Raw genomic sequence first — 27,918 nt, 5'->3', positions numbered from 1 at the left:
AATAATCATTGGTTAGATAATATTCTAAAATTGAAATTGATGCAACAAATAGTGTTGTCAATCACATCAAAACAAATGCTTCAAATGCAGCACACAGTGCAGGACTGACTTTCTTCATCTTTGTTGAGTATGGTCAAATATAGGTATATAACCATATTCCAGCGCTGTATTTTCCCAGCTCAATGGTTGGTCCGAACACCATACAGACTGGAGTACAGATGACATCATTGAAGTTAATCGTGTAGTTGTTGGTGAGCGACCCGAGTTTCGTAAAGAATTTGCATCGACTTTTGTCTGGAGCTACATATGAATGGTAAGTGATTTGTAGATGGAGTAGGTAACCGGTAACCGAGTGAAGAGCAAAAGAGATAGAGGGAAAAGGAGAGAGGAAGAAAGAGAAGAGAGGATTAGACGATGAGAGGGTGAGATGGGAGAGGAGGAGAGAAGGAGAGGGAGAGATAAAGAGAGGGAAAGAGACTATATGTAGAGTAGAGAGAAGACAAAGGAGAAGATAGAAGAAAGAGGAGAGAGCGAGAGAGAAAGAGCGAGAGAGAGAGAAAGAAAGAGAGAGAGAGAGAGAGAGGGAGAGAGAGAGAGAGAGAGAGAGAGAGAGAGAGAGAGAGAGAGAGAGAGAGAGAGAGAGAGAGAGAGAGAGAGAGAGAGAGGAGGGATGACGAGGGAGTGGAGGAATGGAGAAAGTGAGTGGAGGAAGATAGGAAAATAATGTTTGAGGCTCAGCTAACAAAATAATGAGTGCCAGACTAAAACACATCGATTGATGTACGCGGGTTATGGACACAAAAACAACGTCCTCATCTCCGGCGACGGATCCGCTCATTCCAATCACGACCGCCTTATAGCTCCTACGACAGCAAGGCAGCCTCTGCACAATAACACAGGCTGCAATCGCATCGCGGTCGGTAGCTCGGTAGGTATGCAGTATGCAGTGTGGGAGTTTCCCAAGTTGTTGAAAATCAAAATGAAATAAATAGGGCCGGCTCTCTGGTTCGACTTGAAAAACTTGAATATATATGAACACTTCAATTGTATTGGTGTCTGCGGTGGCAGGCTAAAGGTCAAGCTACACGGAACACTTTTTCGGTTTTTGATTTTTCGGTTTTTCGCTTTTTCGGTTCGATTTATCGCTTTTTCGCGTCGGTTTTTCGCTTTTTCGATTTATCGCTTCGTGACTTGAGTTTTTCGAGTTTCGCTTATTTTTGTTTAGTTGGAACGCGCTGTGCAACCGCCAGCTCTTTTTATTTTGTTTGCAACCAGTGCAATGCTTTGGTCGCAGTTTTGCCTAGGGGCTTTAGGGGTCTGATTTGTTGTCTGTTTTAACAGATGGAAATTACTTAAACTAGATCTCGTCTGTTTTGTAGTAGGAAACTGGCTTGACTAAACTTCCAGCAGCTCAGCTACTAACCGGCGCCCCGCTGGGACTCCTGGATTTCCACGCCCTGCTGGTAGGGGGAACACCCCTTCTAACTTGGCTCCTGAGCCACGTAGCGACACGCCGTAGGTGACACTTGAAAGAGCTAAAAAATAAGGAACAAACTGCTTCGGCCATTTTTAGGTCAGGTGTAGGCCAAAGGGCAGGTCACCAAAGGTCATCGAAGGTAAAATGTCGCCAATATCTATAGGTCAAACTTCGACAATTTTCGACAAATCGGTCCATAGCTCAGGAATGGATAGAGCTATAGCGCCGCGGAGAGGCGCAATCAAACGTTCTTTTAACGTTCTTTCGCTAGCATGACCTCAGATTTGACGTAAGGTCCACCGTTTATCCTGCAGGGGCATAAGCGTCCAAAATGTACGATTCTGCAAAAACAGTTTTTTCCGCAATAACTTTTGACTCTTAACATGCACGAGCTTTCCTTCACCAGAAACGTGTTTCTCTGGTCGAGAGTGAGACGCATCGAATGAACCTTAAAGCTAACTGGACTGGTCTAGGTCATGACCTGGCCCGAAAGTTCGTGATGCATATCAGTCGATTTGTATCGTCCAGTGGAACACATCAAATGTGTTTTCATCGCTCTATAGTAGCATGCATTTATCGAAATTTATTACCGAAAATTGTGCATACCTTTCGCGACCTGATATGACCTCAGGGCATAACAAGGGGTCACGGGTGCCATATTCCGGTTCCTTGTGTCATGTGTACCTACTTGCATAGGCGTAGGAACAGCTGGAACATTCTGGGTGCAGAAATACATCCAACCATCGCCCGTGGAGCGGGGGGGGGGGGTTAGGGAGCGGCACCGGGGGGGGGGGCTCATTTCGATCTTCGAGGGGTGTACTGTACGACGTCGAAAGGGTATCGGAGCATTGCATTTTGAAGTTTTGATAATGTCGATAATTCACGCAGTACAAGCGGCCTATTCGGGCCTGTTTTCAAGATACCGAGCTAAAACTTTCTAGAGTGGGTCATGTGTATGTGTTCTATCACATGTGTTCCGTTTTTTTTCACCTGAGTCCAAATATATATATATATATATATATATATATATATATATATATATATATATATATATATATATATATATATATATATATATATATATATATATATATATATATATATATATATATATATATTTGCATATTTCGGAAGCAGGTATGGTTCATCTAGTTCACCCTCACACCATCCTGGAAAAAAGACGAAAAGGCCATGCGAGACATCATTTCGAAGAACGTGACACCGGCCCAACCTGACCATCGCTTACGCTTCAAAATATACTATAAGTCTCCTCGCACCTCTTCACTCATCATGCGGAACAACATGGAACAAACCACAACTCTACAACAGACCAACGTAGTATATCGTTTTCAGTGTTCTACCGGGGACTGCGCAACTCGTAACGTATACTACGTTGGACACACGACCACATCACTCAGCCGCCGACTGACAATGCACTTACAAGACGGAGGACCTAAAACACATCTTTCAGAGCACCACGGGATTCGACTTACCAGAGACTTACTGACAGCAAACACCACCATACTGGCACGACAAAACGACAGACGACGACTAGCCATCACAGAGACCATTATCATTCGAGACACATCCCCGATCATCAACACACATACAAAGACCCTGACGAACATCCCTCTCTTTGACAGACAAATGACTAACACATAGGTTTACTGTGTGTACACTGTACATACGAGTATGATGTGCTTTATTGTTCATCTTCGTTCATCTAGTTCGCCTCAGGCCGAAATGCGAAACTTCTTTTGCAGAAACGTGGTGCCGAGTTAAAAACATAATGATGTGATTTGTAATTTTGTATATAACTGTGACAATTCATGCGCGGCATCTGTCGTTTATAATTGTGTACTGATGATGATCAACGTTGATCGAAAGCTTTACTTTAAATAGACTATTATTCAACAAAGAAGTTTCATTTAACCTTCGCCCCAGTGGGGGGGGGCATATGTTACCACCCTGTCGCGTTTTTTGCGTGTGAATAAAAAACCGCGGCGCGTAGCGCCGCGCCGCTTGGGGTAGCTTTTGGTACATCAATTTTGGACAATGTGTGAAATTTTTGACCCCAGGTCATGTCAGGTCAGGTCACCAGGTCAAGTTAACTGACCAAGCCTAAAAAAAAGTTTGCAATCATGTCCAGCCTGCAGTGTTTGCCAGAAAAGTTTCAAACCTGGTGGATTGCATGCTGTTATGGGCGCCTACAATTTGTATATCTCGGATTTTTTATATCCGTGACCTAAGGTCAGGTCAGTGGCGAAACCTTTCCATTACAAGTCAATGGAGAAAAATGAAAATGCCTCTAGATCCGTGTGTACGCATCGGAACAGTCCAAATATTTCAGAATCACAATGATTTAGTCCACTCGTCCACCAAGGTGTCATTTTTGCTGATAGCCTCTAGACAGGTCATCCGAGGTCACTTGAGGCTACAAACAGTTTTTTGTCAATAACTCGCGATTGGAAAGAGATAGAACGCTGGGGATGGTCTCATTGTGTTTGCCTTGTTGAGACGCATCGACTGATATGCAACATGACCTTTTTCGGTAAGGTCATGACCTTGACCTGAGGTCAAATTTTCAACTTGACCTTTCAAGGTCAAATTATAGTTCATTCGACGCGTCTCGGCGAGAGAAACACGATTCTGGCAATAGAAATGTCGTGGCTTTTTGTAGTCGAAAGTTATTGTCGAAAAACACTTTTCGTAAAAACAGCTATTTTTGGACTTTTTGCCCTCTGGAGGCCAAACCGTTGACCTGAGGTCAATATTGATAATGACCTTTTCAAAAGAAGAGTTCAAAAGCTATCGATTGCTCTTCCCTGCGTTATTCTAGCTACCATAGTTCCTGAGATAGCGGCATGTTTTCTGAAAAATATAATGACAATTGGCAAATTTTGACCTTTGATGACATCTGGTGACCCCAATATTGCTCTAAGGTGAAAAATGACTGAAATACTTTCAAACGTACGCATTGAGAGCTATCGACTGCTTTTTACCGCGTCTTTCTAGCCCTCTTAGTTTTTGAGTTAGAGGTGGGTGGTAACATATGCCCCCCCTCACTAGGGCGAAGTTGGCTGAGACCGCCGATATATCTCGCATAATTAACCGCTATTCAATCCTTTCACGTGGAAAATATGTGCATATCGACACTGAAATACTATTGAGCGATTACATTCCTTCCTTTCCATTAGGAGTACCGAAATATGAATCGTTGGAAACATGCATCAGTATCACCACATCGTCACGTGCTGAAACCGAAAAACTGATTGTCGATCGAAACTTTTGGGTTGGACGAGTCGCTTCGCTTTTTCGCTTTTTCGATTTTTAGAGTCGCTTTTTCGCTTTTTAGAGTCGTTTTTTCGTTTTTTCGCGTCGCTTTTTCGAGTTGCTGATTTCGTTTTTTCGGTTTCGCTGCCGTGGAGCTACACCAATGTTATCAAGTGAAGCTGATCGTCTACTGAAGCCGAAAAAGCGAAAAAACGAAACGAAAAACCGAAAAAGTGTGCCGTGGAGCCTGAGTGCTGTTCGGCTCCGCGCAAAATATTTTGCAGCGTGTGACGGCACACTTGGATGACGTCAGCCACTGGCTCCACCCACTCTCCGCCGGGCCGTCAGAGCCGAGGGCCGCGGCGGCCGCGGCAGCCATTATTCGACGCGTGACGAACCGTGGCGCGGATGGACTGGTGGTTTTCGTTCAAAAGCTGAATAAAATGCGTTCAAATGTGGTTAATAGCAATGTGCCACTGCAAAAAGTGATAATGATACCCAAAATACGGCATTCAAACCGCTTACAATAAGAAATATAGGACGGTAAACTTTAATTCGCGCCACTTTCGCCTCCTGCAGCTACTATTTTCTTGTTGCGCAAAACTGAAAGATTTTGCGCGTGCCAACGTCACATATGTGACGTCATATGTCGAAGGGTGGAGCCTGGCACCCGAGAGACCCCTACTGCGCATGCGTGATGCAAAATTTTGCAGTAACCGAAGGTTTGTTGTCAATAGTTAAAACACTATTCTTTAGAATTGTGTTTTTCTATTGAAAAACAAATCTGAGTTCCCTGGCAATTTGGCAAAAGCTGCCTGAGATCAGTACAACTTGATGCTCTTGAAAACGGCTGTTCCAAAAATTCTGATTTTTTCAGGATTTCTAGTGGGCCAGGTGATCTACGTTCTGGTATGGGTCTCCCCTCCGCGGACCATCTGGTGCACGTGCCACGTGACTTTGAAAATTCCCGTGTTAAGCCAATGGGCAAAATGAAAAAATGCGTTCCACGGCAGATTGCTCGAAAACGATCCAAACGACCCCCCATTTTCTTCCTTGCGGATCAACCACCATTCGGTGCACTACCCATGGGTATGTCGCAAAGTGGCCGGAAAAGTCCAGAACCACGTGCCACGTGCCGTTGAAAATGACCCTGCACACCGGAAATTTGGACTTTTGGTCATTTCGGCGCACCCATGATGCATACTATGCACGGAGAAAAATAATTACTCCCCCCGGGAATCACGATCCCCTATTTGGGAATCAACTGACACCCATGGTGTAATCCGATTCTGAAAAACAGTGTCCATACACCGTTTTTTAGTGTAAATTGATCTCGGTCAGAATCACATACCCAAGGGTCATTTGACTCCCAAAATTTTGACTCCCATTTTAGGTGTCGTGTCAAAAGATCCTGCACGGTGTCAGTGTAAAATGACACATCTAAGCGTTTTTGACGCTATCATGAGGAGTTTTTATATCCTATAGGTGTCATTTCACACAGTTGAGCGTGTTCGCAATCCGTGACTCCCTTATTAGGTGTAATTTGATCCTCAGTGGTGTCATAATATTCCGTTCAAATAACTTATTGAGTGTAATTTGACCCTCGGTAGTGTCATAATATTCCGGTGTCATTTGAGCCCCATTGGGTTCAAATGACACCGGAATATTATGGCACCACTGAGGGTCAAATTACACCTAATAAGCGAGTCACGGACTACGAAAACGCTCAACTGAGTGAAATGACACCCATAGGGTTCAAAAACTCCACATGATATTATAAAAAATACTACATTATTACAGAAGTTGTTTTGACGTCACTGGTGGTAGGAACCAACACTGCAGAATCAGGAGATTTTCGGTGAATCAGACTCCGAATCCAGCTTCGGCTTCCAATATCGACTCCGACTCCGACTACGGCCAGAACTGTCGTTTCCAACCGACTCCGACTGCGGCCAGAACTGTCGACGCCAACGGACTCCGACTCTGACTCCGTAACCCTGGTGTAGGTTCAGTGATTTGAGTCAATGCCCCGAGTGACGTCATGTGTGTGCTGCTGGTCCGCCACGAAGATGAAATAGGCCAATCAGCAGGCTGCATTGTCTTGTGACGTCATTTGTGTTGTCGGTCTACCACGAGACGAAATAGTGCGACCTTGAGGAAAACCGTTAGAAAGCCGTTGGACTTCAGTTGCGCGCGCGGTGTGCCACGTGGTGTGTGCGGTGTGAGTGAGGAGAGGAATTATTTGAATTTACGTGCTTGTAATGTCGCAAAACGTTGTTTGAAGTGTAGTTTTGTTTCAAGTGATAGTGCATTAAAGGAAGGGTGCCACCTTTTGGACACAACGCAGTTTTTACAAGATTAGCCTCACATGAACCTAAAAACCTGCTTCACTTACCTATGCTCGAGACGGTCAGCATTGAATCCGCACGTGAAGTTATCATTTGCGAGTTTTGCTGCCAGCATTCGGGCAGGCAAAAATCTTCAGCACTATTTCCTCGTCGTGTTAAGGGTATTTTATAAAACATGAAATCAGCAAAGGTATGTATAAAAGTTATACTTTTGAAGCATGTTTTATCATTTTGAAAGGGTATATTTTTTCTTTATGGTATACACTTAAGTTTTAAAATTTTAATTGGGAAGTTTTTCTAGTAAGTTGCATGAAGGGTGAAGGGTTCCATAGATCTCTTAAGCATTGTAAAGGAAAAACCTTTACTCGACTTATTTGATGTTCTTTTGACGTATCTTACTTAGTTCAACTTACTACAACTTAGTTCAAATCATGTTATCTTCTTCCTTTTTATTTGTTCATCTTTTTGTCTCAGTTGCGCCATCAATGCAAATGGCAGAATGATATGTTGCCATGACAACAGGATATGCCAGCCGTCCTAGCTGCCACATCAAACGACCTTGAGTTGTAGTGGTGATATAAACAACGATCTTTTTTTTTGGCCAATGTATTAAATGCAATGTTTCGGTTTTTTGTATATTGTGGACGCGCTAACCACGTCTAAAAATTCAAATAAGTAAAATAGATTCATAGAACAAAAATTTCGGAAGGTGGCACCCTTCCTTTAACGATAAAGTTCAGTTTTTATTTGTAACTTGCTCTGTACGTATTCAAATAAGGAGGCGCCCTGCGCTCGGTGAAATTATGAAGTGAGGACAGTAAGATTGCAACGCACTATGGAAACGGAGGTAAGTTTTTATGTCATTAAGCTGCAGAATAACTCTACCTAAGTAAGTAGCAATAATCACCGGTTGATGGAACATTGTTGAAATGTGAGTAATTCCTTACGGTGAATGGAGTCACGGACCCATGCGCCTTACGATAAGTTTTCATTAGATTTCGCCATACATTTCGTGCCCAAATGTTTTGGAACTTATTGTTGCATATAAAATAAAGAATGACATGCATGTATTGTTAATTTGCGTCACGTGGTTAACAACTGCAATTATGACTCTGTTGGAGAGTGTATTTTGATCCCATAAGGTGTATGATTCCGAGAATCATTTGACAATATCTGGTATAAAGACTGATTGAAAAGAAGACGTCATCGTCAATAGATAAAATTGTAGCTGCAAGGGTGAAGACACATGTAATCTCGTTGCAGTCTAGCTAATCGTTCCTATAAGCTTCAGAAGCAGAACATACCCATGGGTATGTTAGTTAGTTGTACCATATACTATTGGTCTCAAGATAAGGGCCCAGGCGACCTGTTTTTCTGTTGCGATGAATACATGTACCCTTTATACCCTCGCCGCAGCTCGGTTCGAGTGCATCCCTCACCCCTGCACACAACCCAATCCCCGCACTCGAATATTACCGGTATTTCTCATATAGGAGACCTACCGGTAATATTGATATTAGCTGATGTATGACGCTAACAGGAACAGGCTCTGAACCGGTATAGAAAAACCATCCCAAGAGTCATTTGACACCGTTGAGGTGACACCTACGAGGGGTGTTTTTTGAAGCGTACCAAAAACGCGCAGTTTCCAGGAGTCGGATTACACCCGGAATCAGACACCCCCCGAGGTAATCTGATTCTGGTTGGGAGTGTATTTTATACCACATATCGTCAAATGATTCCCGGAATCATACACCGTGTGGGATCAAAATACACCCTCAAAATCCGATTACTCCCTGAAGTGACACCTAAAAGGGATGTTTTTTGAAGCGTACCAAAAACGCGCAGTTTCCAGGAGTCAGATTACACCCGGAATCAGACACTTCCTAGAGTATTATGACTCTGATTTGGGGTGTATTTTTATTCCATAAGGCGTATGATTCCGGGAATCATTTGACGACGTACGGTGTAAAAATACACCCTCAACCAGTGTCATAATACCCTAGAAAGTGTCTGATTCCGGGTGTAATCGGACTCCAGAAAACTGCGCGTTTTTGGTACGCTTCAAAAAACACCCCTTTTAGGTGTCATTATTTTTTTCAGTGTGCGTTAGGTGACCCAAATGACGATTGACCTGAAGGAAGTTGGGGGCGAGGAACACGCACGTGCCATCCGTTTTTTTACTCGGGCGCTTTCACCTAGGAGATTTTTGCAGATATCTTTTTGATTTGCGAAAATGACCAACCTAACGGTATGCCAGTCGTTGATAAATTATTATCTTGCTGCGGCCGGGCGCTTATTTGCGGTGTTTGCGTTTGGCGGCTGCCGGGCGACTTTTAGTCGTTTTCGGTTAGCAGTTAGCGTCGGTGCGGTGCGGGCGGTTTTATTTTTTCGGCGTTTCGGCGTTTTATTTGTGTGGTTTGCGGCGGTCGGGCGATTTTTTTCGCCGTTTGCGTTGGCGTTTCGGGCGTGCGTTTTGCACGTTTTGCGGTGTTTACGTTTTGCGGCGAGCGGGCGTTTTTTGCGGTGTTTGTCTTTGGCGGCGGGCGGGCGGAAGGTTGATGCGGGCGGTTTTATTTTTTTGCGTCGTTTGCGGTGTTAAATTTGTTTGCGGTTTGCGGCCGCTTTTTCGTTTTTTTTTGCGGTGTTTGCTTTTGGCGGCGGGCGGGCGATTTTTAGGAGTTTTCGGTTGGCGGTTAGCGGGTGTGCGATGCGGGCGGTTTTATTGGTTTGCGGCGTTTTTGCGTTTTTTTATTTGCGGTTTGCGGCGGGCGGGCGTTTGTTTATTTTTTGCGACGCTTGCGTTGGCGTTTCGGGCGTGCGTTTTGCGGTATTTGCGTTTTGCGGCGGGCGGGCGTTTTTCACAATTCAAAGTCCAAACCTTCGGGCTACAGCGCTCCTCGAAAAGCGCTGCCCTCGAGTACATAGGATGCGCTGCCCGAACAGGGCTCTGTACTTAACACACTGGCGGTAGACAACCTCACACGGCGGCGGTGGCGACAGAACTCCGAACGAAATACGACAACAAAGCGAAATCGGCGCGGTTAGGAAAAAATTCGTGAAGGATGCAGGGGTTACCAAATGGGCTGCCATAGGTAAAATAAAATGACGGGGCGTAAAGGAAAGGTAGGATACAACACAGTAACGATGGAAAACAAATACGGTACGGTAACATGAGGAGAAATAGGTCACAGGGCAGTAACGAATAGCGACACAAGTCACCAACCTCGCCAATAACGCGCGTCTCCGAGGGGTGACAGGATCGACTCAGCTCAATAGAAGAGGCGATGTGGGCTTATCACCCCCTTCTCCACAGCAGGCATATTTCTATACAGTATACAGGACCATTGTTCACTACACAGAATAGGTTATATAACGCCGAGTGCAATGACAGGTATCACTGCACGAGCATATCGCGGCATACACAATCGGCGGTGCGAATGATTTCGTTGAACGTACTCAGCGGTGCCGTTACTCAGTGAACCCGACATGCCGTGGTGGTGCAGACTATTTTTAGACACACACCGCTCCTCACTATCGGCATATGGGTAAAAACGTTTCTAATGGACATGCTTCGCATGAGTGCCTGTGCGTCAACCTTCGGTAGAATGTGTCAGCCAAATATTTCCATTTCATTAACGATTAGACCGCCTCCACAAAAAGTGGCAGGCTCATAGGAAAGCAGTGACATCACGCACTAATGATCAGCAAGCGTGTAACAAGTCATGATGGAAATCTTATGCTGAGACACAAAGCAGAAAATGGGAACGAACATTTTGAGACAGATGTCACTGTCTGGATTGTAACCAATACATTGACATGACAAGTTAAAAGACACGATATCATAAAAAGTAAAAAAAAAAAAACACAGAAACTCCGTACTGCATGCACTGCATCATAACATTACGACAGTTTGCGAAAAATGTCTATAATATAGCCATTATCTACATATATATATAGGTCCAAACGGAGCACGGGGTGCGAGGACAAACCACATATAAAGCCTGTTTCATTTTAAAGAATATAATATCGCAGTTCGGTATGGCTAGACCTAACTTGCTTTACCGAGCATATCACCACTTGTTAAAATTGCGGTAAAAATATACCTAACCGATGCACTGCGGTAAAAAGGTGAGTGTGAGCCACAAAAGCCTATAACAATCTCCAAATTGCAGGCATGGTCACTTACCTAGAAGAATTAGAAAATCAGAGTACACCTTCCCGAATAAATGAGAAGTTTGAGAAAGGCACGAAGCCTAAGATCTCCATAACGGAAGTCAAACAGACGCGGTTTCAAACATAGGCAGTGACCAAAGTGGGTACACTTAATCGACAACAGGGCTTCAGTCGAACCCAATATGCTATCCATCAAATCAGTTGAGCGCCGACACACTGAGAGAACACCACCAATGCTTTTATAAACTTTTAACCAACCCCGATATCCCGCGCCCTGCCGGGGGGGGCAGATTCTGCCCCCCCTTTCTAACTTCCGAACCGATGGTCGTAGAAAGACGGGAAAACGGCAATCGAAAGCTCTCAACAAGGCAGATCTAACAAGCAAAAATTGTTTTGCTTTAGTAGGTCAGAGGTCAGGTCAAGGTCAGGTCAAGGGTACAAAGTGCAAGTTTCTACAGTATCGGCCTTGCACCGTAGTTGCCGAAGAATGGACTGAGACTGATTGCCCAAAATGTGTTCTTAAGCTACCAAGACAATATTCGTTGCATACAAGATCATGCATAGGTCAAGGTCAAGATCAGGTTAGGTCACCAAAACGAAATATAAAAAAGAGCATGTGCGACACATGTTTTATGGGTCATTTTAATCATTGAATTCAATAGGCACACTCAATAAGTGATTTGGACCACATCTGGATGAATTTCAGGTCGAAATCAGGTCCAGGTCAGGTCAAGTGAGGTCAAATTTTGAAGTTAGTTGATAAGGCCTAAAAAGGTGTCCTGATACAGTTTGATAAGGCCTAAAAAGGTGTCCTGATACAGTTTTTCACGGCGAATCGAATGGTCCTATTTTTGGTTCCGTACGAGTTCAAGAACTTCTAAAAAAAATCATTTTTCAAAAATTTGTGTCGTGACGTCATAAAATTTTGAATAATTCTCACATTTTTTAATTGATTCTTCTAAAAATTGGTATCTAGGTGCACATAGACCACTTCTCTGACATATATTCCGGTTTTTTCGATACACTCAAAGTTTTGGATTTTATAATTATTTCCCCAAAAAATCAGTTTTTTTTTATTTGGGTCAAAATTCAAAATTTTCAAAAACCGAGATAGCCGTTTGATAGACAAAGTAGAAACACAAAGTAGAAACACCTTTTTGTTACGTCTTGATTCCTTCAAAAATGAAGATGTTAACGGCGTTTGAAATTTTGCCGTTTTTGAGGCGAAAATGGCGGACATGACATCACTAAAACATTATTTTCTCAAAAAAAAAATGTCCGACGGATTTCGCTCAAATTTTCAAGAAACGTCTTAAATTGATTTATGATGAGGTATTGACAGTTTGACGTTGCTGGCTTAACGCGTTTAGAGGTTATTGGCGAAAAACGGGAGGGGGGCAGATTCTCCCCCCCCCCCAGCGGGTCGCGGGATATAGCGCAGTCCGACTTATGTAGTTCATCAGCACAGGAGTGAATGGCCGCGCAGAACCATGTGACGCATGGCTGCAAATTGGATGGTGCTATGTTTCGCTCAGAGCGAGATCATGTCAGCCGTGGTGATTAAGTCCATTGGATACAAAGACGGACCGTTCCAAGGAGTACACAGTGAGGATAGCACAAGAGAAATAGATAATAAAGGAGAGAGAGAGAGAGAGAGAGAGAGAGAGAGAGAGAGAGAGAGAGAGAGAGAGAGAGAGAGAGAGAGAGAGAGAGAGAGAGGGAGGGAGGGAGAGAGAGAGTGACGTGCACCTCCTCCGCCAAAATTCCATACACTCGTCTGGCTAGGACAAATACCGTAATCGGTCCAATCTTTGTCGCGCAATAGGATTTGACGGCACCGGTTGTCGTCAGCTTGCTGCGTCCTATGATGGAATATTGTAAAATGTTTCCCATCATGAGGTTTCACACGAGTGCGTACTGCGTAGGTATATAGTATATACCTTTGTTAGCATTGTCATTCTGTGCAGATGTTACTATAACCAAGTGGCGTAAAATGCAAAAAGAGACAAACAAGCAAACAAGCAAACAAACCAGATCTTATCATAGCCGACATTTAAAGCCAGCAACAGCTTGCTCAATGCTCGCCCCACGGTTGACGATTGGAAGGAAAATGAGGGGCAAAACTATCATAAGGCAATTAGTTGAAATGCAACGTCCAAGGCAGTATGGGCGGTACGGAATGGAAAATATGAGGGGCTGTACACAGGAGTGCACCTGAGCTGGACGATTCGGCTCCTTGCAGCGGTCAAAGTCAAACGAGCGTTTGGATGTAGCCCGGAACGTCGACCTTTGTTCCGTGTTACCGGATCCCCGGCGCCTTACCAGTGAAATCTCTGCCGCGATCTTAACCCGCGCCCCGCTGGGGGGGGGGGGGGGGCAGAATCTGCCCCCCTCCCGTTTTTCTTCAATAACTTCTAAACGCCTTAAGCCAGCGACGTCAAACTTTCAGTACCTTATCATACATCAATTTGACACGTTTCCTGAAAAGTTGAGCGAAATCCGTCGGAAAATTTTTGAGAAATTGACGTTTTAGTGACGTCATGTTCGCCATTTTCGCCTCAAAAACGGCAAAATTTCAAACGCCGCTAACATCTTCATTTTTAAAGGAATCAAGACGTAACAAAAAAGGTTCTACGTGATTCTACTTTGTCTATCAAATGGCTATCTCGGTTTTTTGACAATTTTGGATTTTGGCCCATTAAAAAAATGACTTTTTTGGGAAAATAGTTATAAAATCCAAAAATTTGAGTGTATAAAAAAACGGTATATTTGTCAGAGAAGTGGTCTATATGCACCTATATACCAATTTTTAGAAGAATCGGTTCAAAAATGTGGGATTTATTTAAAATTTTATGACATGACGACACACAAAAATTTTGAAAAATGATTTTTTTTTAAGTTCTAGACCTCGTACGGAACCAAAATAGCACCATTCGATTTGCCGTGAAAAACTGCATCAGATAGACACCTTTTTAGGCCTTAACAACCAACTTCAAAATTTGACCTTACTTGACCCCAGCCAGCAATTTTACTCCGGGCCCAAGCAGGCTAAAGTGCGGCTTGCCCGAGATTTTAGTCAGGCTAAAGTCGGCTAGGGCTTGGGCTGAAGTCGGCGTATGACACAAAAACGCCGACTAAAGCCCATGCTCCGCCGGAGGTATGCCCGCTCTGCGAGCTCCGGACAGCCGTAGCTTAGCCCTAGTTGTGCGACGATTGGCGTTAGCCCGATGTAAGCCCGAGCGAAACGTGACTGGCGCAGAAATGCGCATGCGTGAACAGCCGATCAAGTATGGCTCAACTCCGGCTTTAGTCCAGTTAGCCAAAGGAGACAACCAGCTTGATCAGCCCGCGCTCCGCCCAAGTTGAGCCTGCTTTGATTGCGCGGGCGGATGTCGGGCTGAGCTGCAGCTGGCCACACTCGGGCAAAGCTGCGGCATGCCCAAGCTCAGCCCAAGTAAAAAATGCATTGGTTTTGATTGAAGTGGGAAAACCCAAGCTAAGCCCAAGCTGCCCGAGGTTTGCCATGGTTTAGCCCAAGCGAATTGCTGGCTGGGACCTGAGCTTGACCTGACCTCGACCTGAAATTCATCCAGAGGTGGTCCATATCACTTATTGAGTGTATGTACCTATTAAATTCTATGAGTAAAATGACCCATAAAGCATGTGTCGCACATGCCCTTTTCTATATTTTGTTTTTGGTGACCTGACCTGACCTGACCTGACCTGACCTTGACCTTGACCTTTGAATGACATTGTATGCAACGAATATTGTCGTGGTAGTCTAAGAACACGTTTTGGGCAATCAGTCTCAGTCCATTCCACGGCAACTACGGTGCAAGGCCGATACTGTAGAAACTTGCATTGTGTGCCCTTGACCCGACCTTGACCTGACCTCTGACCTACTTAAGCAAAAAAAAATTGGGCTCTCAAGATCCGCCTTGTTGAGAGCTTTCGATTGCCGTTTTCCCCGTCTTTCTACGACCATCAGCTCGGAAGTTAGACGGGGGGGGGCAGAATCTGCCCCCTCCCCCCCCCCCCCAGCAGGGCGCGTATGGCTGAATAGCCCAGCGGGGCGCGGGTTAATGAGGTGACTACAAAGGTTTGTTTACTGGATAAACGTATAACAAGCCAGACCAAAGATGACGATGGTTGGGATGCATGTAAAGTTCAGTGGGACGCAATTCCCGGACTGCAGGGTGGAAGAATGATGCAACATTACAGGGTCGATGGTCAGACGTGGCTTTAAGAGCGTAGTGATGAAATACGAGTGTACTTACATCCACCATTGTCGTTATCCCCATGCTGATCACTTTCAATGAATTGTGGTCCTTAGCCTCCACAACAATGAAACAGCATATGGTAAAGGAGGATAACATGATACAAAAAAACTGATGAAAATACTTTACGTTGGCAAATCACGAACGACGATTAAGAAAAGCAACTATTTCAGCAATAAAGTGGTACCGATTGGTTCATTGTTGATCTTGATAAACCCTCACTTCAGCTTCAAAATCAAAATTAGGCCATGACCTTGGGTCGACAGACTGCAGACTATGGCTCAGTTTAGCGGCTTCATCATTCAATTTCTTTACATCATTCTTTTTCCGATTCAATTATGAGTGCAATAACGACAAGATCATTTAAATAGATAGCCCGAAGCTAGACGAGAAATAATAAAAGAACATTGAATCGTTTCTTTGAAATTCAAAACGAGTCGAACACTTACCAGCTCTCCATCTATCCATGGTGTAACACCAACCAGCCACCAATAATCTCATCGGCGAGCTTCGGGCCATACTACCGCGACCGAGCGAGCGCTGCAGTGTCTCGTGGGTCAGCCTGTGACCTTTGCCCTTCGTCCACTGGTCAGAGGACGGGAGAGGGCAGAGAGAGGGAGAGAGGGAGTGGGGCATTTGTGAGCTGTGAGCGAGGCGTAAGCTCAGTCGAGCATTGGTGATATCCTGTCCGGGCCTGCCGCAAGTGGTGCAGTGTGATCGTTGAAACAATAGGACGGGCTGCTGAAATGGGTGACCTTTTGGTGATCTGTGACCGTTAATCGGCACAGTGGCACGGTGACACAGAGATTAGTGGTTATTGGTGGTGAAGTGACGATTTGCAGTGACCGGTGACATCCGGGCAAGTGGACTGGGACAGAAGGCTGCAGCTGAGGCTAACCTGTGCTATAATGAATATTATATTGTAATCTATTTTGTTTTGGGCCGCGACGACAAACTGCGGGTCAGCTGTGCGGTAACTCAGCTGTGCCAGAGGTGCGATTAGAGATTTAGCGCTGCAATTCTCTCCAACAAACACTGCACATCATGGATACACTATCAAGTAAGGTATATAGAGCTTTTGAAGACGTTTATCGGATAGAGATGAGCAGCGTTTACATTGAAAGCAAACGGTTTGATGTTTATGGTGGTTGAATACATTGACCTGGGTACGATGAACCGTTTGCTACTGCAAGGAGACTCATTTGGAAAACGTTAATGCCTACAACGCTCGCTCAGCAATGGGTTGCATGAACAGCCTATTGCCTTAGTCATATGAGTTACGGGGCATGTCTAACGCATATTGCCTACGAGTAGATATATCAGACCATTTTTAAGATTACCCGCATTTTACCGGTATAGTGTATTGTATGGCGTTTTTTGATGTAGCGGGATTATAGCAGCAACTAAGACCTCATTTTCTATTTAATCCATCACAAGCTACTCAAAATAAGTTGGCATAATCATTATCTGACTCATGATAGCACTTACCTATTCGTAATAATGATAGATTTAGGATATTTGCAGTCTGTGTAATTAGGGCAACTCTTCCTTATTTTATTCTTGAGCTAAACACATGCATGCTGATTGAACAGCAGTAACTGCCGAAACATTATTTGCTTTTTAATGTGGGACTTCGAGGAACTATCAAACAATGAAACAAAGCATTTCTGAAGTGGAACATAAAAATCCTAAAAGCTAAAAAATCAGCACAGCACTTTGCAATTTATTTTTAGTTTAACCTTAATTCTTTCCATAATTTTTAAAATTCATTTCCAAATTGCAGGTGTAACATTCAGTTATTCAATCACATCGTTTTATCATACCATCTAAAATCGCAAAACATGGCGTCATCCGTACGTTATTTTGAGCTGACATATTTAACTTATTAACCCTCGCCCGCACATGCCATTTTCCCATCCTAGAACGCACATGGGGGGGGGGGGGTGGTTGCCACCCCCCCCGCGCCATTTCGTTCCTGTTGGAGATAGAGCTTAGCAGTAAAGACCAAAAAGATTCTTTGGGAAGAGACGAATCCAATGACACCCAGTTTTACCTTCTCAGGTCAGTCATTGACCTTCCAGGTCAGGTCAAACTAAAAAATGTTGCTGTTTTGGGTCACCGTTGGATATCAAGTGTGCTGCTTATCAAATACCGATGACGATGCTGTTTTCTGGTGCCAAGCCAGCTATAACCTCTTTGTCACACTACCCGACCAGAATTTTGCTGCTGAGGTCATTTCAGGTCAAGTTAGGTCAAGGTCAATTATATGTGTTTGTATGTCTGTGTGTGTCTGTGTGTATACTGATGTGTGCACCAATTGTTTTTGGGTCCATATTACATGAAATCATGATCTGAGAAGCTTTTACCAAAAATGCAGTCAAAAAACTTCAAAAAAAAGTAAATTCAGCTTGCCTAAAACGCAATTATCTTAGATGACCTAGGTTGACCTTGACCCTGACCTTGACCCCTGTACATCGTCGAACAACATGTTCCATGATAGGTGGGAGGTAAGACTGGCAAAAAAGGCCGAAATCAGGGTGTCAAAAGCTCACAAGGCCCATGGCAAACGCAAGATGTTGAGAATTGGCCATTTGGGTCATGACATGACCTGAAAAACAAGGTCATATCTCCGAAACCAAAAATCACAGAAACTTGAAATTTTCAGTGGACATCAAGAAAGGATAGAGGAGCAGCTATACGAAAAATCAGCCTTCTAGCTCTGAAAATGTTGAGTGCAGAGCAGAAAGACTACCTGGGGGGGGGGGGTGGCAACCACCCCCCCCCCCCATGTGCGGGCGAGGGTTAAAGATTAGTTGGCCAACATGCGCATGTTAGCAAATATTTTCAGATTCTTCACAAGTTTAGAAGGTACTGGACATGGGAGCTCAGTACAGCACGCAAGCTATCTTCTTTGCGACAACCCTGCATGAAAATTGTACAAACACAACTGGTCAGCCAAACTGCCTCTGCTTTTGCTGCGCGAAACAGCCTCCCGCTTACATCAACATAGTCCTCATAGTCCTCCAGAGGCGCCATTCCGTCTAAGGCCGCTATCACTCTCATAAGGGTTTATCTATCCCGTATCTGATCACAGTTCCGTGTAGTGCCACCAGATGTCAGGAGCATGGCTGCCCGATAGCGGAGTCAGATACACCATGACCATATCACAATTTCTGCGGTCACTGCGAATGCTCCCCTGTCCAGAGCGGTGTGCCGGGGAGCGAGTGCCGACCAAGAACCGACGCCCCCTCGCCGTCCCTCGCAGAGTTCATTGACGGAGCGCAGAATTCCAACCACGTGACTTGTGACGGGTGAGCGAGTGCACGTGCACTAAGACGTGTTCAGCGATGGTTGCGCGGTTTGTATGACAGACGACCCACCGTTATGAGGGGGTGGGTGGGGGTGGGGGGTAGAGAGAAGTGTTTGGTTGGTCAATGTAAAGCATCCGGGTTAAGTCAATGGCGTGTATTACTGTCCAAATCAAGCAGCAGCATTGTCAGTATGTGTCGTGATATGCTGTAATTTATGAACACGTAAAAATAATCACTTCGAACTATAACTGATGTGACGAGGACTTATGATCACCTAGATTTATCCCGTCACCTACGGCCGTACGACCAAGTTACCTAAAAGCTCAGCACCCGGACTTATACTATTGATCTGTTCGTTCAGTTGCAATACCCATAAGATATTGTTTCTTTAGTACCTACATGTGTATTGATCGACCAGCACCGTTCCAGAAGCTTGTTAGGTCGTCTATTCCTACCGTGCAGCAGTATAACTATTGGTGCTGAGAACCCAGAATTATTTAATGTTACTAGCAAAACTGACTGAAGTGCTACATTGCAGTGTTCGCCATGGGCCGGGCCAGCCCAATGGGCCATGGGCTGGGCTGGGCTACGGGCTGGGCTGGGCTGGGCTACGGGCTGGGCTGGACCCTCAAATATAAAGGATCGATGGGCTGTGGATGGGCTGGGCCAGGAACTGTTAAGTGGAGTCAGGGGTTCGCAACTGAGACAAAAACTATAACTACATATGTAGCTTATTACTGTGCAAGACTAAAAAACGAGTCAATAAAGCACGCATGCAATGTGCATTATGCATGCGGCTCGCAAAATATTGTTTCTTTGCTGCCTTTGGGTACCTGTGCTGTGTCAATAATTTTTAACCCATTCATTTTTGACGGGCTGGGCCGGGCTGGGCTTTGACGCTTTTACCATGAATGGGCTCGGGCTGGGCCGGGCTGTGAACCCATGGGTCTGGGCTGGCTGGACTAGGATTTTGCGGCCGGCGTGGCGAACACTGCTTATGCTACATTGCTATCCTCAAACTCAACAGGCAATTGGAGTAATTGGTTGTACAAGGCGTTATCAATATTCTTCCAGTCTCTTTCTGTGCATAATATATGGCAAGGCTTACAACACCCAGTGAAAACATTAATTGATTTTATTTTTCTAGATAAAATATGCACCCGTAGTTAGAGAGGAAAAGACAATTATCTTGAAATGCCAGCAAATGATAATGTTTCATTGGCCAAAACGACGATTCATTTTTCATTTTTTCCCCAGTCTGTTATCAAAACTGGCACAAAGTGAAAAGATATATCCTTTCCATGATACAGTTCTCCTTTTGGTGGTCTTCTCCGTCCGTTGCCCTTTTCGCCTCTCTGGTTCAATGAGTCGGTAAACATTCCCGGCGTTTCCAGTTACGCTGTCGATGCCTGGGCATTGGCCGTCCACAGATTGAGTATCTCGTTTGTTTATATCTGGGTATGCCAGTGACGAGGGAACTGGAGAATTATCACGCAGAGCTAGTCGTGCTGTCGCATAGGTCACAGCAGTTTCCGAACTGCTTTGGAGACCACTGAACTAGTGTATTCCGTAAGAGAAAACGAGAGTTTTTTTCGGGACATCAAAGTGCATTCATAAAAAGAAGTGACATTAATGTGTAAATGTTACAAGTTGAAGCCCATCATTCAGGAGTTACGGGAAGACGATTTTCACCTTCGTCACTTGGAGGCGTTCTGAAATAGGCGTTTCACCTGTTCCAGAACGGCATCTACGTCAGCAAAGTGACGAGGGATATGGAGGTCGACAAACTTCGGAGCCGAATACAAGTAAGTGATCCGGAGGACTCTGGGAAGGACAGAACCCTGGCCATGCGAGTCTACCAGCTTGCTAATTAAATTTCCTGGTAAAAATTGCAGAGCGGAATATTGAATGTAGCGTACGACTCTGGTGGCATAGTTGGTTGGTACCGTACCATAGCGTCTGTAACAGCGTAACATTTAATTGCAGCAAATAAGTTCTTTGCTCTTGCCACCTACGTCTTCAGCTTTGTAGATATGGTGCTGAAAGGCTAATACATCTTATAAAAATGCTTATTTTCTATTTTATTTGATATTAAATGTAACAAAAGAAAGAGGGAAGCTCCCGAGACTAAAATCGCGTCTATGCTTACCCACACAAATGCTAACATACCAACTTGAATGCGGAATGCCTAGAAAATTCTGACAATTTCGAAACATAATAAAATCTTTATTCGTTTCAGTCGTGTCTAATCTTATGGAATTCCTGCCTTCGTCCAATGTGTTGCCCTTACCCCAGAATCGCGGTACAGATTGGGTCAGCAACTCATGCTCGAGTAATTTTTCTTCTCAAGGTTCTTCAGGAGGACATCACCTCAGAGTTTCGCTCTCAACTCTCCACCATTCTGGAGCAGCATTTGGCTGGTCTGGAACACGTCTCTGTACCGCGCGAAAATGGAGACGTCAAAGGCCACAAACGGTGAGACGTGCACATAAGTGTCCGCTTGGTGATTAAGTGACTTTGTATGCAAATTGTGTGTTTTTGTATTTAAACCACAGTTAAACAATGATAATTGTGCTTTGCGATGATACACGAAGCTTGTACTGATTGATACAAATTGTATTTAATAATGATCAGCAACATGAACTCATGCGAAATTTCAGATTGGGCCAAGTTTTCTCGTACGCGCCATTTTGCATTATATCGGATGTCCAGTGTGCACTATTGGTCTTTCTTCTGGGTCCCTCAGGAGCAAGGGAAAACAGTTTGTGGCGCGGGAGTCTTTGCTCACTGAGCTGTTTGAGATCAGCCACATCCGCACAATCTACCACATCTTCCTGGCCATGCTGGCGCTGATGTTTCTGCACTCCATTCTCTACGACCTGGCTGAGCTTAACTCGTAAGTGTTTTGATTGTGAGTTTGGTTGACGGTGCATGACAATTGTTTTATCGATGGAATGTGACGGCATTCTACAGAATAATTTTCTTAATTTCAATTGAATACATTTGGAATTATTTCGTAACGTCAAAACAAATGATCATCGATGTTGATCTATTGCACGTTATTAATGTTTCTCTAATCACTTCTTCTCTTTTCAAATTGCTTGATAATAACTGACGGATGTGAAAATTTATTTTTAAAAAAGTTAGCAATAATCAGTGAATAGCTTTGTACTTTTCACTTTTCATGTGCTTGTATTGCACTTGAATTTCTTAGCTTACTCTACGCTTTGCTATTAGCTTTGCAACCGCTGACCATGCCCATGAGGCCCTTCCCCCTCTAATGACGTCATCACATGTGACATCACTTCTTATGCCGTCTTCGGCTGCGGTAGAATACAGCTGAGTCTCAACATCATCGTGTACGCGTTCGGAGAGGTGCGACTGACGGCAGAACTCTGGCTCATGATGTTCTGTTCGGCTGTGTTCATCGTCTATCCCTTGTTTCACTTTTGGGCCTCTCACCGCTCCTCAAACCCAGGTAAGTAATGTGTGAACACATGTGGCTTAAGCCAGAGTTGTAGTTTTTGCGGCTGTGTTATCGCACGCTGGTATGATAAAAATCGTAGTAGATCAGAGTCCACGGAGGCATAGAGTCCGTCCCGCCCTCGATCTCAATGTCAATGACGGTAGATAATGGCTATATACGGTTCCTATCTCGAGTGTAGAGTTGGTTCGAGTGTGGTGTCATGCCGATAGATCAATATCTATGCAATAGCAGCCACGGAAAACCACTGATGGATACTTGAATACGAATTTAAGGCTATGTAAGGTTTCAATCATGCAGTCAAAATGATGAATACTCAACAGTCACTAAGAGCATTTTATTTATATTCAGTCATGATATACCAATCTTGGACTAGGTCTAGCGTTCAACGAAATCTTATTCGTTATTTTTTTGCTAATGCACCGTTCGTTTTCCGCTGATCCGTTGACCCGCAATCAGCATTTTTAAATGGCTGTGCGCGTTTCCAGCGCTGTTTGACTGGCTGTTTGGCTCGATGTTCGTCGCCTACTGCGGCTGCCTTTTGTATCTGCCCGCCGAGCAGGTGCTCCACCATCGACTGCCCCCGGCTTCTTCATTCATTGTCATCTTGGAGCAGGTATAGATAGAACTGATATACAATGGACGCTCTGCTGATTCAGGGTGGGGTAAAAATAGCTCAGCAGGAGTCTTTTTTCCGCCAATGCCTAACTTCATGCGCCTCCTGATCGAAACAGGGAAAACTGAAAAGCAGTTACGAAGTGTATCTGATGAAAATATTGTTATGGATCTTTTTTTGCGAAGTGTTTTTTTTTTTGTTTTTTTTTTGCCTTTATTTTCTAACTTAACGATGCATTATTATGCCGCTTATTTTCTCCTTTCAGATTCGTCTCTTTATGAAGGTGTACGGGTTCGTGCGATCGAACGCTCCAATGGCAATGGCATCGGAAACTAAGGAGTCTGACCGATGTCCAAACTTCAACAAGTTTTTGTTCTATCTGTTCGTTCCAACCCTCGTCTATCGTGACAGCTATCCCAGGCAAGTGCGGCGTATGGAAGCTGTTGTAAGCATTTTTGATCCTTTTGAATTTAGACCCGAAGGAGGTGACGAAAGTCATTTTGGTATGTTGGGTCCAATGGGACAAGACCCTTTCGGTCTAATGATACAATACTCAAAGATCGATGGAAGTGGATCACTCGCTACAGGTCAACTACACTAACGGGTATAGGGACTGCATCAGATCAGCGGTGATCGGATGTAACTCCTCCATCATCTCGACGGTAAACGAGTGTAAGGTGTGCACTAGGTCGGCAGTGAACTTACATAATGTACTTGCATAGATCTAGGGCCTCTCAGGTCTCGACAGTTGAGAGATGTCGCCTCCGTCTGCCACACCACCGCCCTCGGTCTAGGTGACGCCACCGGAGCCAATCTGCTCCGCTATGGCACAGGCTGGTGCGACGGTAGTGTCTAACTTATACTGCTTGGTTAATAAAACGTCAGTTGTGTCATAGATCTTCCCAGAACACTGCGCGATATTGCAGTTACTTGTGCGAAAGAACGCATTGGGATGTAACAGCGACACAGAAATGTGATGGAAATTTAGACTCGCACAGACGGCTGCTCACCAGCGACTTAGATAAAGCAACGGGCGAGGTGATATAAATGGCCGGTCTATATCACGGTCTATATACCCGGCGTGGTCTATATCAGATATATGAAACGCCTGAACAATATAAATACATGATAAATGTGGCAAATCAGCGTAAATATCAAAATGTTCTGTCATACATGGAAAATCACATTCAGCACTCATATCTCACTTCTGACCTCACCCCAACGCCCCCCACACCCAGGACCAGTCAGGTGCGGTGGCGGCTGGTGGCTCTCCATTTCGGCCAGGTGGTCGGCTGCGTGGTCTACACCGCCTTCCTGCTGGAGCGGCTGGTGCTGCCGCCCTTCCAGCGGTACGGCCTGGGACAGATGACCTGGCGGCACCTGGTGGTACACGTCTTCGGCAGCGTGATGCCCGGCATGCTGTGCTACCTGTGCGCCTTCTTCGCGCTGCTGCACGCCTGGATGAACGCGTTCGCAGAGATGACGCGCTTTGCTGATAGGATGTTCTACCGGGTACGTTGGATGGGGCGGCAGATAGAAGTGTCGTATGCGGTTGACATAGGTTCGTTGTATTGACGACAGTATGTTGTCCCAATTGCATGGTATTGCACACATATCACTCACCAATATCGTATCACGTATTGGTAATATGTTTTTTTTGCAATAGCATTATGATCATGGATCACTTCCCGTAAGTTTAGCTGGTCGTAGACAGACTTCTTTGAATGCAGAGTACGGTAGCAATCAATACGGGACAAAGCATAATTTTAGTCACAACCTCCTTTCTCCAACATGGATGAATAGCAGACGTGATCATTACAAAAACTAACTTCCGCCGTCCCTGACAATTTCCGCCGACTGTTTCGGTTTGTTTAGCCACTTGACAGTCTGTTGATTCCACCGCTGTTTTAATTGGCGCCACTTGACCTACTGTAACAACGCTGCAGGATTGGTGGAACGTGACCAACTACGCGAGCTTCTATCGGACCTGGAATATCGTGGTTCACGATTGGCTGTATGAATACATATACACGGTACGAGTCACTACGAACGGTACGGGAGGGGAACTTTTGTCCTTTACCGGCAGTTCTGATAAATGCACGTTGGAAACTCAAGAGTTTCATTTTAAGCATAACTTAGGAACAAAGCACTGAAATGATACAAGAAATTACTACAGCTATGCGAAGTACTTGATTTTTCCTTGAATATTACCAGCCGAAATGAAATAGTTAAAAATAACTCTTTTTTGTGATATATTGGTCGACATGTCATTATATGTTTGATCATTGTCTGCCGTCTGAAAAAATTACAAAATAATGAGTAATTTTCAAGTAACTCATTTGGGCTGATATCTAATATCCGAAATAGGTTAAACGTTTTGCTTATAAAATAATTGCACTCATATGCTCATAACTATGATACTCGCAAGGGCACTAAGGAGTATAAGCATCATTGAAAGAAAGCTGCATTTCCTTTGTGTAACATAACTGAGCGAAACGTAGTCGCATCTCGCAATAGCTTGTCTGCTATGCCTTCTCGTGCTCTTACGGCTAGGCTAATTAACACAATTCACAAATGATCGTTAGTTGTGCTTCCGTCATATGCTTATACTTTAATGATGTCGCTTATTTCAGGACGTGGCCCGCCTTCGAGGGAAGTTTTTGGCCACTCTGTCGGTTTTCGTGGTCTCTTCAATCGTTCACGAGTACACACTGATGCTGGTCTTCAATTTCTGCTTCCCGGTACTGTTTATCCAGTTTGGCGTATTTGGAGGTGAGGAATACATATAGCGAGCATATGCTTCAAGATTGTGAACTACGATTATGTGGCTGAGTAAATTTTCTGGTCAGCCTTTGGTCGGTTGGAATATCGTTGACTCGAAAACCGCATTTTGTTATAAAAGACGAGATGTTTGTTATGAATCGTGCAATAATGTGGCAAATGGAAAGACAAAAGAGAAGACAGAGATCATCATGACGTGTAAATGATTCTGCTGTTACCTCGTCATGTTCCCTGTTGCAGTTCTGTTGCACTTTTTCAACGTGCGCAGTGCCGGAGGAAACGTTCTGCTGTGGATGACGCTCTCCCTGGGAATCGGAATTGACCTTGCCTTTTACGCTGCCGAGTGGTATGCTCGACAGAACTGCCCATCAATTTATGTGAGTGTCTGTCTGCAGCAAAGATCGGCGAAGAACCACAGGCGGTATCAGGCAGTATGGAAGGCGAAATGTGAGACTAAGAAAATATGAGTGGGGGGGGGGCAATGCGAGCATTTTTTTTTTACTTATGTGGGGTCTTTTGTCACATGACGAAACCCACAAGATGCGATCTGCGCTGCTTGGTAAAAAAAAAACAAAAAAACAGTGAGCCGGAGAGTTCCATGTTTTTGTTGGTTTGCTTGTTTTGTTGTTAAAATGTTCCAATAAAGGGGAAATATGTACTATAAGTATATCATGTGTTTGATGACAGTTAAAAAACTCTGAAAACCTCAACAATTTCGTCCTTTCACCAATCGCTTCAATAACTCGTCTCTTTGTTTCAGGAAAACGTGTACGCCGACTTCTTTTCATCCCGGGCACTGTCTTGCTGGTCAGGAAACGGCGTGGCCGACACCGTCGTCAGGGCGTTCGCGTGATTGCAGTGCCAACAACTCAGTGAGGTAATGACAATGGCTGTGAGCGGCCGGCCGAGTCGGGGAAATATTGCACGCCCACCCGTCGTGGTGCTAACTGCGACTGGCTTTGTTGCAGGTGCCCTGTTTTTCCCGCTTACTTAGGTATTCTGTAAGTTTTGGTCCATCGCATCGTTGTCACAATGAAAAGGTGATTCAAGTAACTGGTAGCATACGCGATTGTGATCTGTTACGTGAATAAGGGGGGTGTCTGTTGTTGTTAAGCCCATTTTGAAGTGAGTGCAAGATACCTTCGGGTACGACAGTACGCTACATTCACCTGCAAGTTTATGAGCCAGCATGTATTCCCACTGAACTCTTATGTGTCAGATTCAGTGTGAATTTCAGTGTGTAATACACATTATGCTAATTATTAAATAGATATTTCATGCGGATCAATTGAGTGTTTCCTCATCCATGCTAACACAGGAAGACAGCCAAAATGTCGAGAATGAGAATGACATTATTATACGTCTACGTTGTGCTGTGTTAATGGAAGTCTTGCAAAAAAATGTTTGATGTTCATAATATAATGGCTGCAAGCCTCCGGACACCCCTCCATCGGGATTGTTGCGGGCCTGACACTTTTTTCGCATCGGAATGTCTTACAGAAAGACAGACGAAACTTTGCATGCCTTGCCTGTTGCCGCGGTACCTACCCACTTCATAATGAATAATCGTCCAGACGTAGACGTTATTTGTGGCCATTTCTGAAGAGCAGAACACAGACATTGATAAGACGTAAAGGAAGCACAGAGCACGATGGTTAACCCACGCCCGCACATGCTATTTTGCCATCCTGCTATGCTATTTTGAACGCACATGGGGGGGGGGGGGTTGCCATCCCCCCGCGCCATTTCGTTTCTGTTGGAGATAGAGCTTCGCGGTAAAGACCAAAAAGATTTTTTGGGAAGATACAAAATGATACCCAGTTTTACCTTCTCAGGTCAGTCATCGACCTTCCAGGTCAGGTCAAACTAAAAATGTTGCTGTTTTGGGTCACCGTTGGATATCAAGTGCGCTGCTCACCATATACCGATGACGATGCCGTTTTGTGCTGCCAAGCAAGCTAGAACCTCGGCTCTCTGTCACACTATCCGACCAGGGTTTTGCTCCTAAGGTCATTTCAGGTCAAGTTAGGTCAAGGTCAATGATATGTGTTTGTATGTCTGTGTGTGTATGTGTGTATACTGATGTGTGCACCGATTGTTTATGTGTCCATATTACATGAGATCATGAGATGAGAAGCTTTTACCAAAAATACAGTCAAATAAACTTAACCAAAA

General features: G+C 44.5%; 2 protein-coding genes across 3 annotated transcripts in view; one reads left to right on the top strand and one right to left on the bottom strand.

The window, feature by feature from the left end:
• Positions 1-16,058, bottom strand: part of LOC122363858 (cytoplasmic protein NCK1-like) — a 117,553-nt gene extending 101,495 nt beyond the window's left edge. Inside the window, exon 1 of the mRNA XM_043333655.1 lies at positions 16,001-16,058. Within this exon, the coding sequence (XP_043189590.1) occupies positions 16,001-16,011 (11 nt within the window). The 5' untranslated portion in view covers positions 16,012-16,058. The remainder of the gene's footprint in view (positions 1-16,000) is intronic.
• Positions 16,059-16,198: 140 nt separating this feature from the next.
• Positions 16,199-27,918, top strand: LOC122363865 (sterol O-acyltransferase 1-like). Of its 2 annotated transcripts, none has more exons than XM_043333664.1 (12): positions 16,199-16,616; positions 20,602-20,667; positions 21,213-21,337; positions 21,609-21,758; positions 22,195-22,340; positions 22,835-22,962; positions 23,228-23,382; positions 24,201-24,474; positions 24,909-24,995; positions 25,596-25,734; positions 25,984-26,120; positions 26,504-27,918. In XM_043333664.1, the coding sequence occupies exons 1-12, from the start codon at positions 16,596-16,598 to the stop codon at positions 26,594-26,596; spliced, it is 1,521 nt and encodes a 506-aa protein (XP_043189599.1). In that variant the 5' UTR covers positions 16,199-16,595; the 3' UTR covers positions 26,597-27,918. The 2 variants fall into 2 exon arrangements, with proteins under 2 accessions (XP_043189599.1, XP_043189600.1); XM_043333665.1 differs by having other exon boundaries at positions 16,199-16,544; positions 26,504-27,123.

Source organism: Amphibalanus amphitrite, unplaced genomic scaffold (genome assembly GCF_019059575.1).
Source record: "Amphibalanus amphitrite isolate SeventyFive unplaced genomic scaffold, NRLGWU_Aamphi_draft 000644F_arrow, whole genome shotgun sequence".
NCBI lineage: Eukaryota > Metazoa > Arthropoda > Thecostraca > Balanomorpha > Balanidae > Amphibalanus > Amphibalanus amphitrite.
The sequence above is the reverse complement of the archived record's forward strand: the minus strand, read 5'-3'. Positions and strand labels throughout refer to the sequence as shown.

What these genes read in the sequence shown, in the direction of transcription:
- LOC122363865 (XM_043333664.1), top strand. Translation starts at nt 16,596, where the DNA reads ATGGATACACTATCAAGTAAG. An exon ending in TATCGTGACAGCTATCCCAG is followed by an intron (nt 23,383 to 24,200) that starts GCAAGTGCGGCG and finishes CCCCACACCCAG; the next exon opens with GACCAGTCAGGTGCGGTGGC. An exon ending in CCAGTTTGGCGTATTTGGAG is followed by an intron (nt 25,735 to 25,983) that starts GTGAGGAATACA and finishes TCCCTGTTGCAG; the next exon opens with TTCTGTTGCACTTTTTCAAC.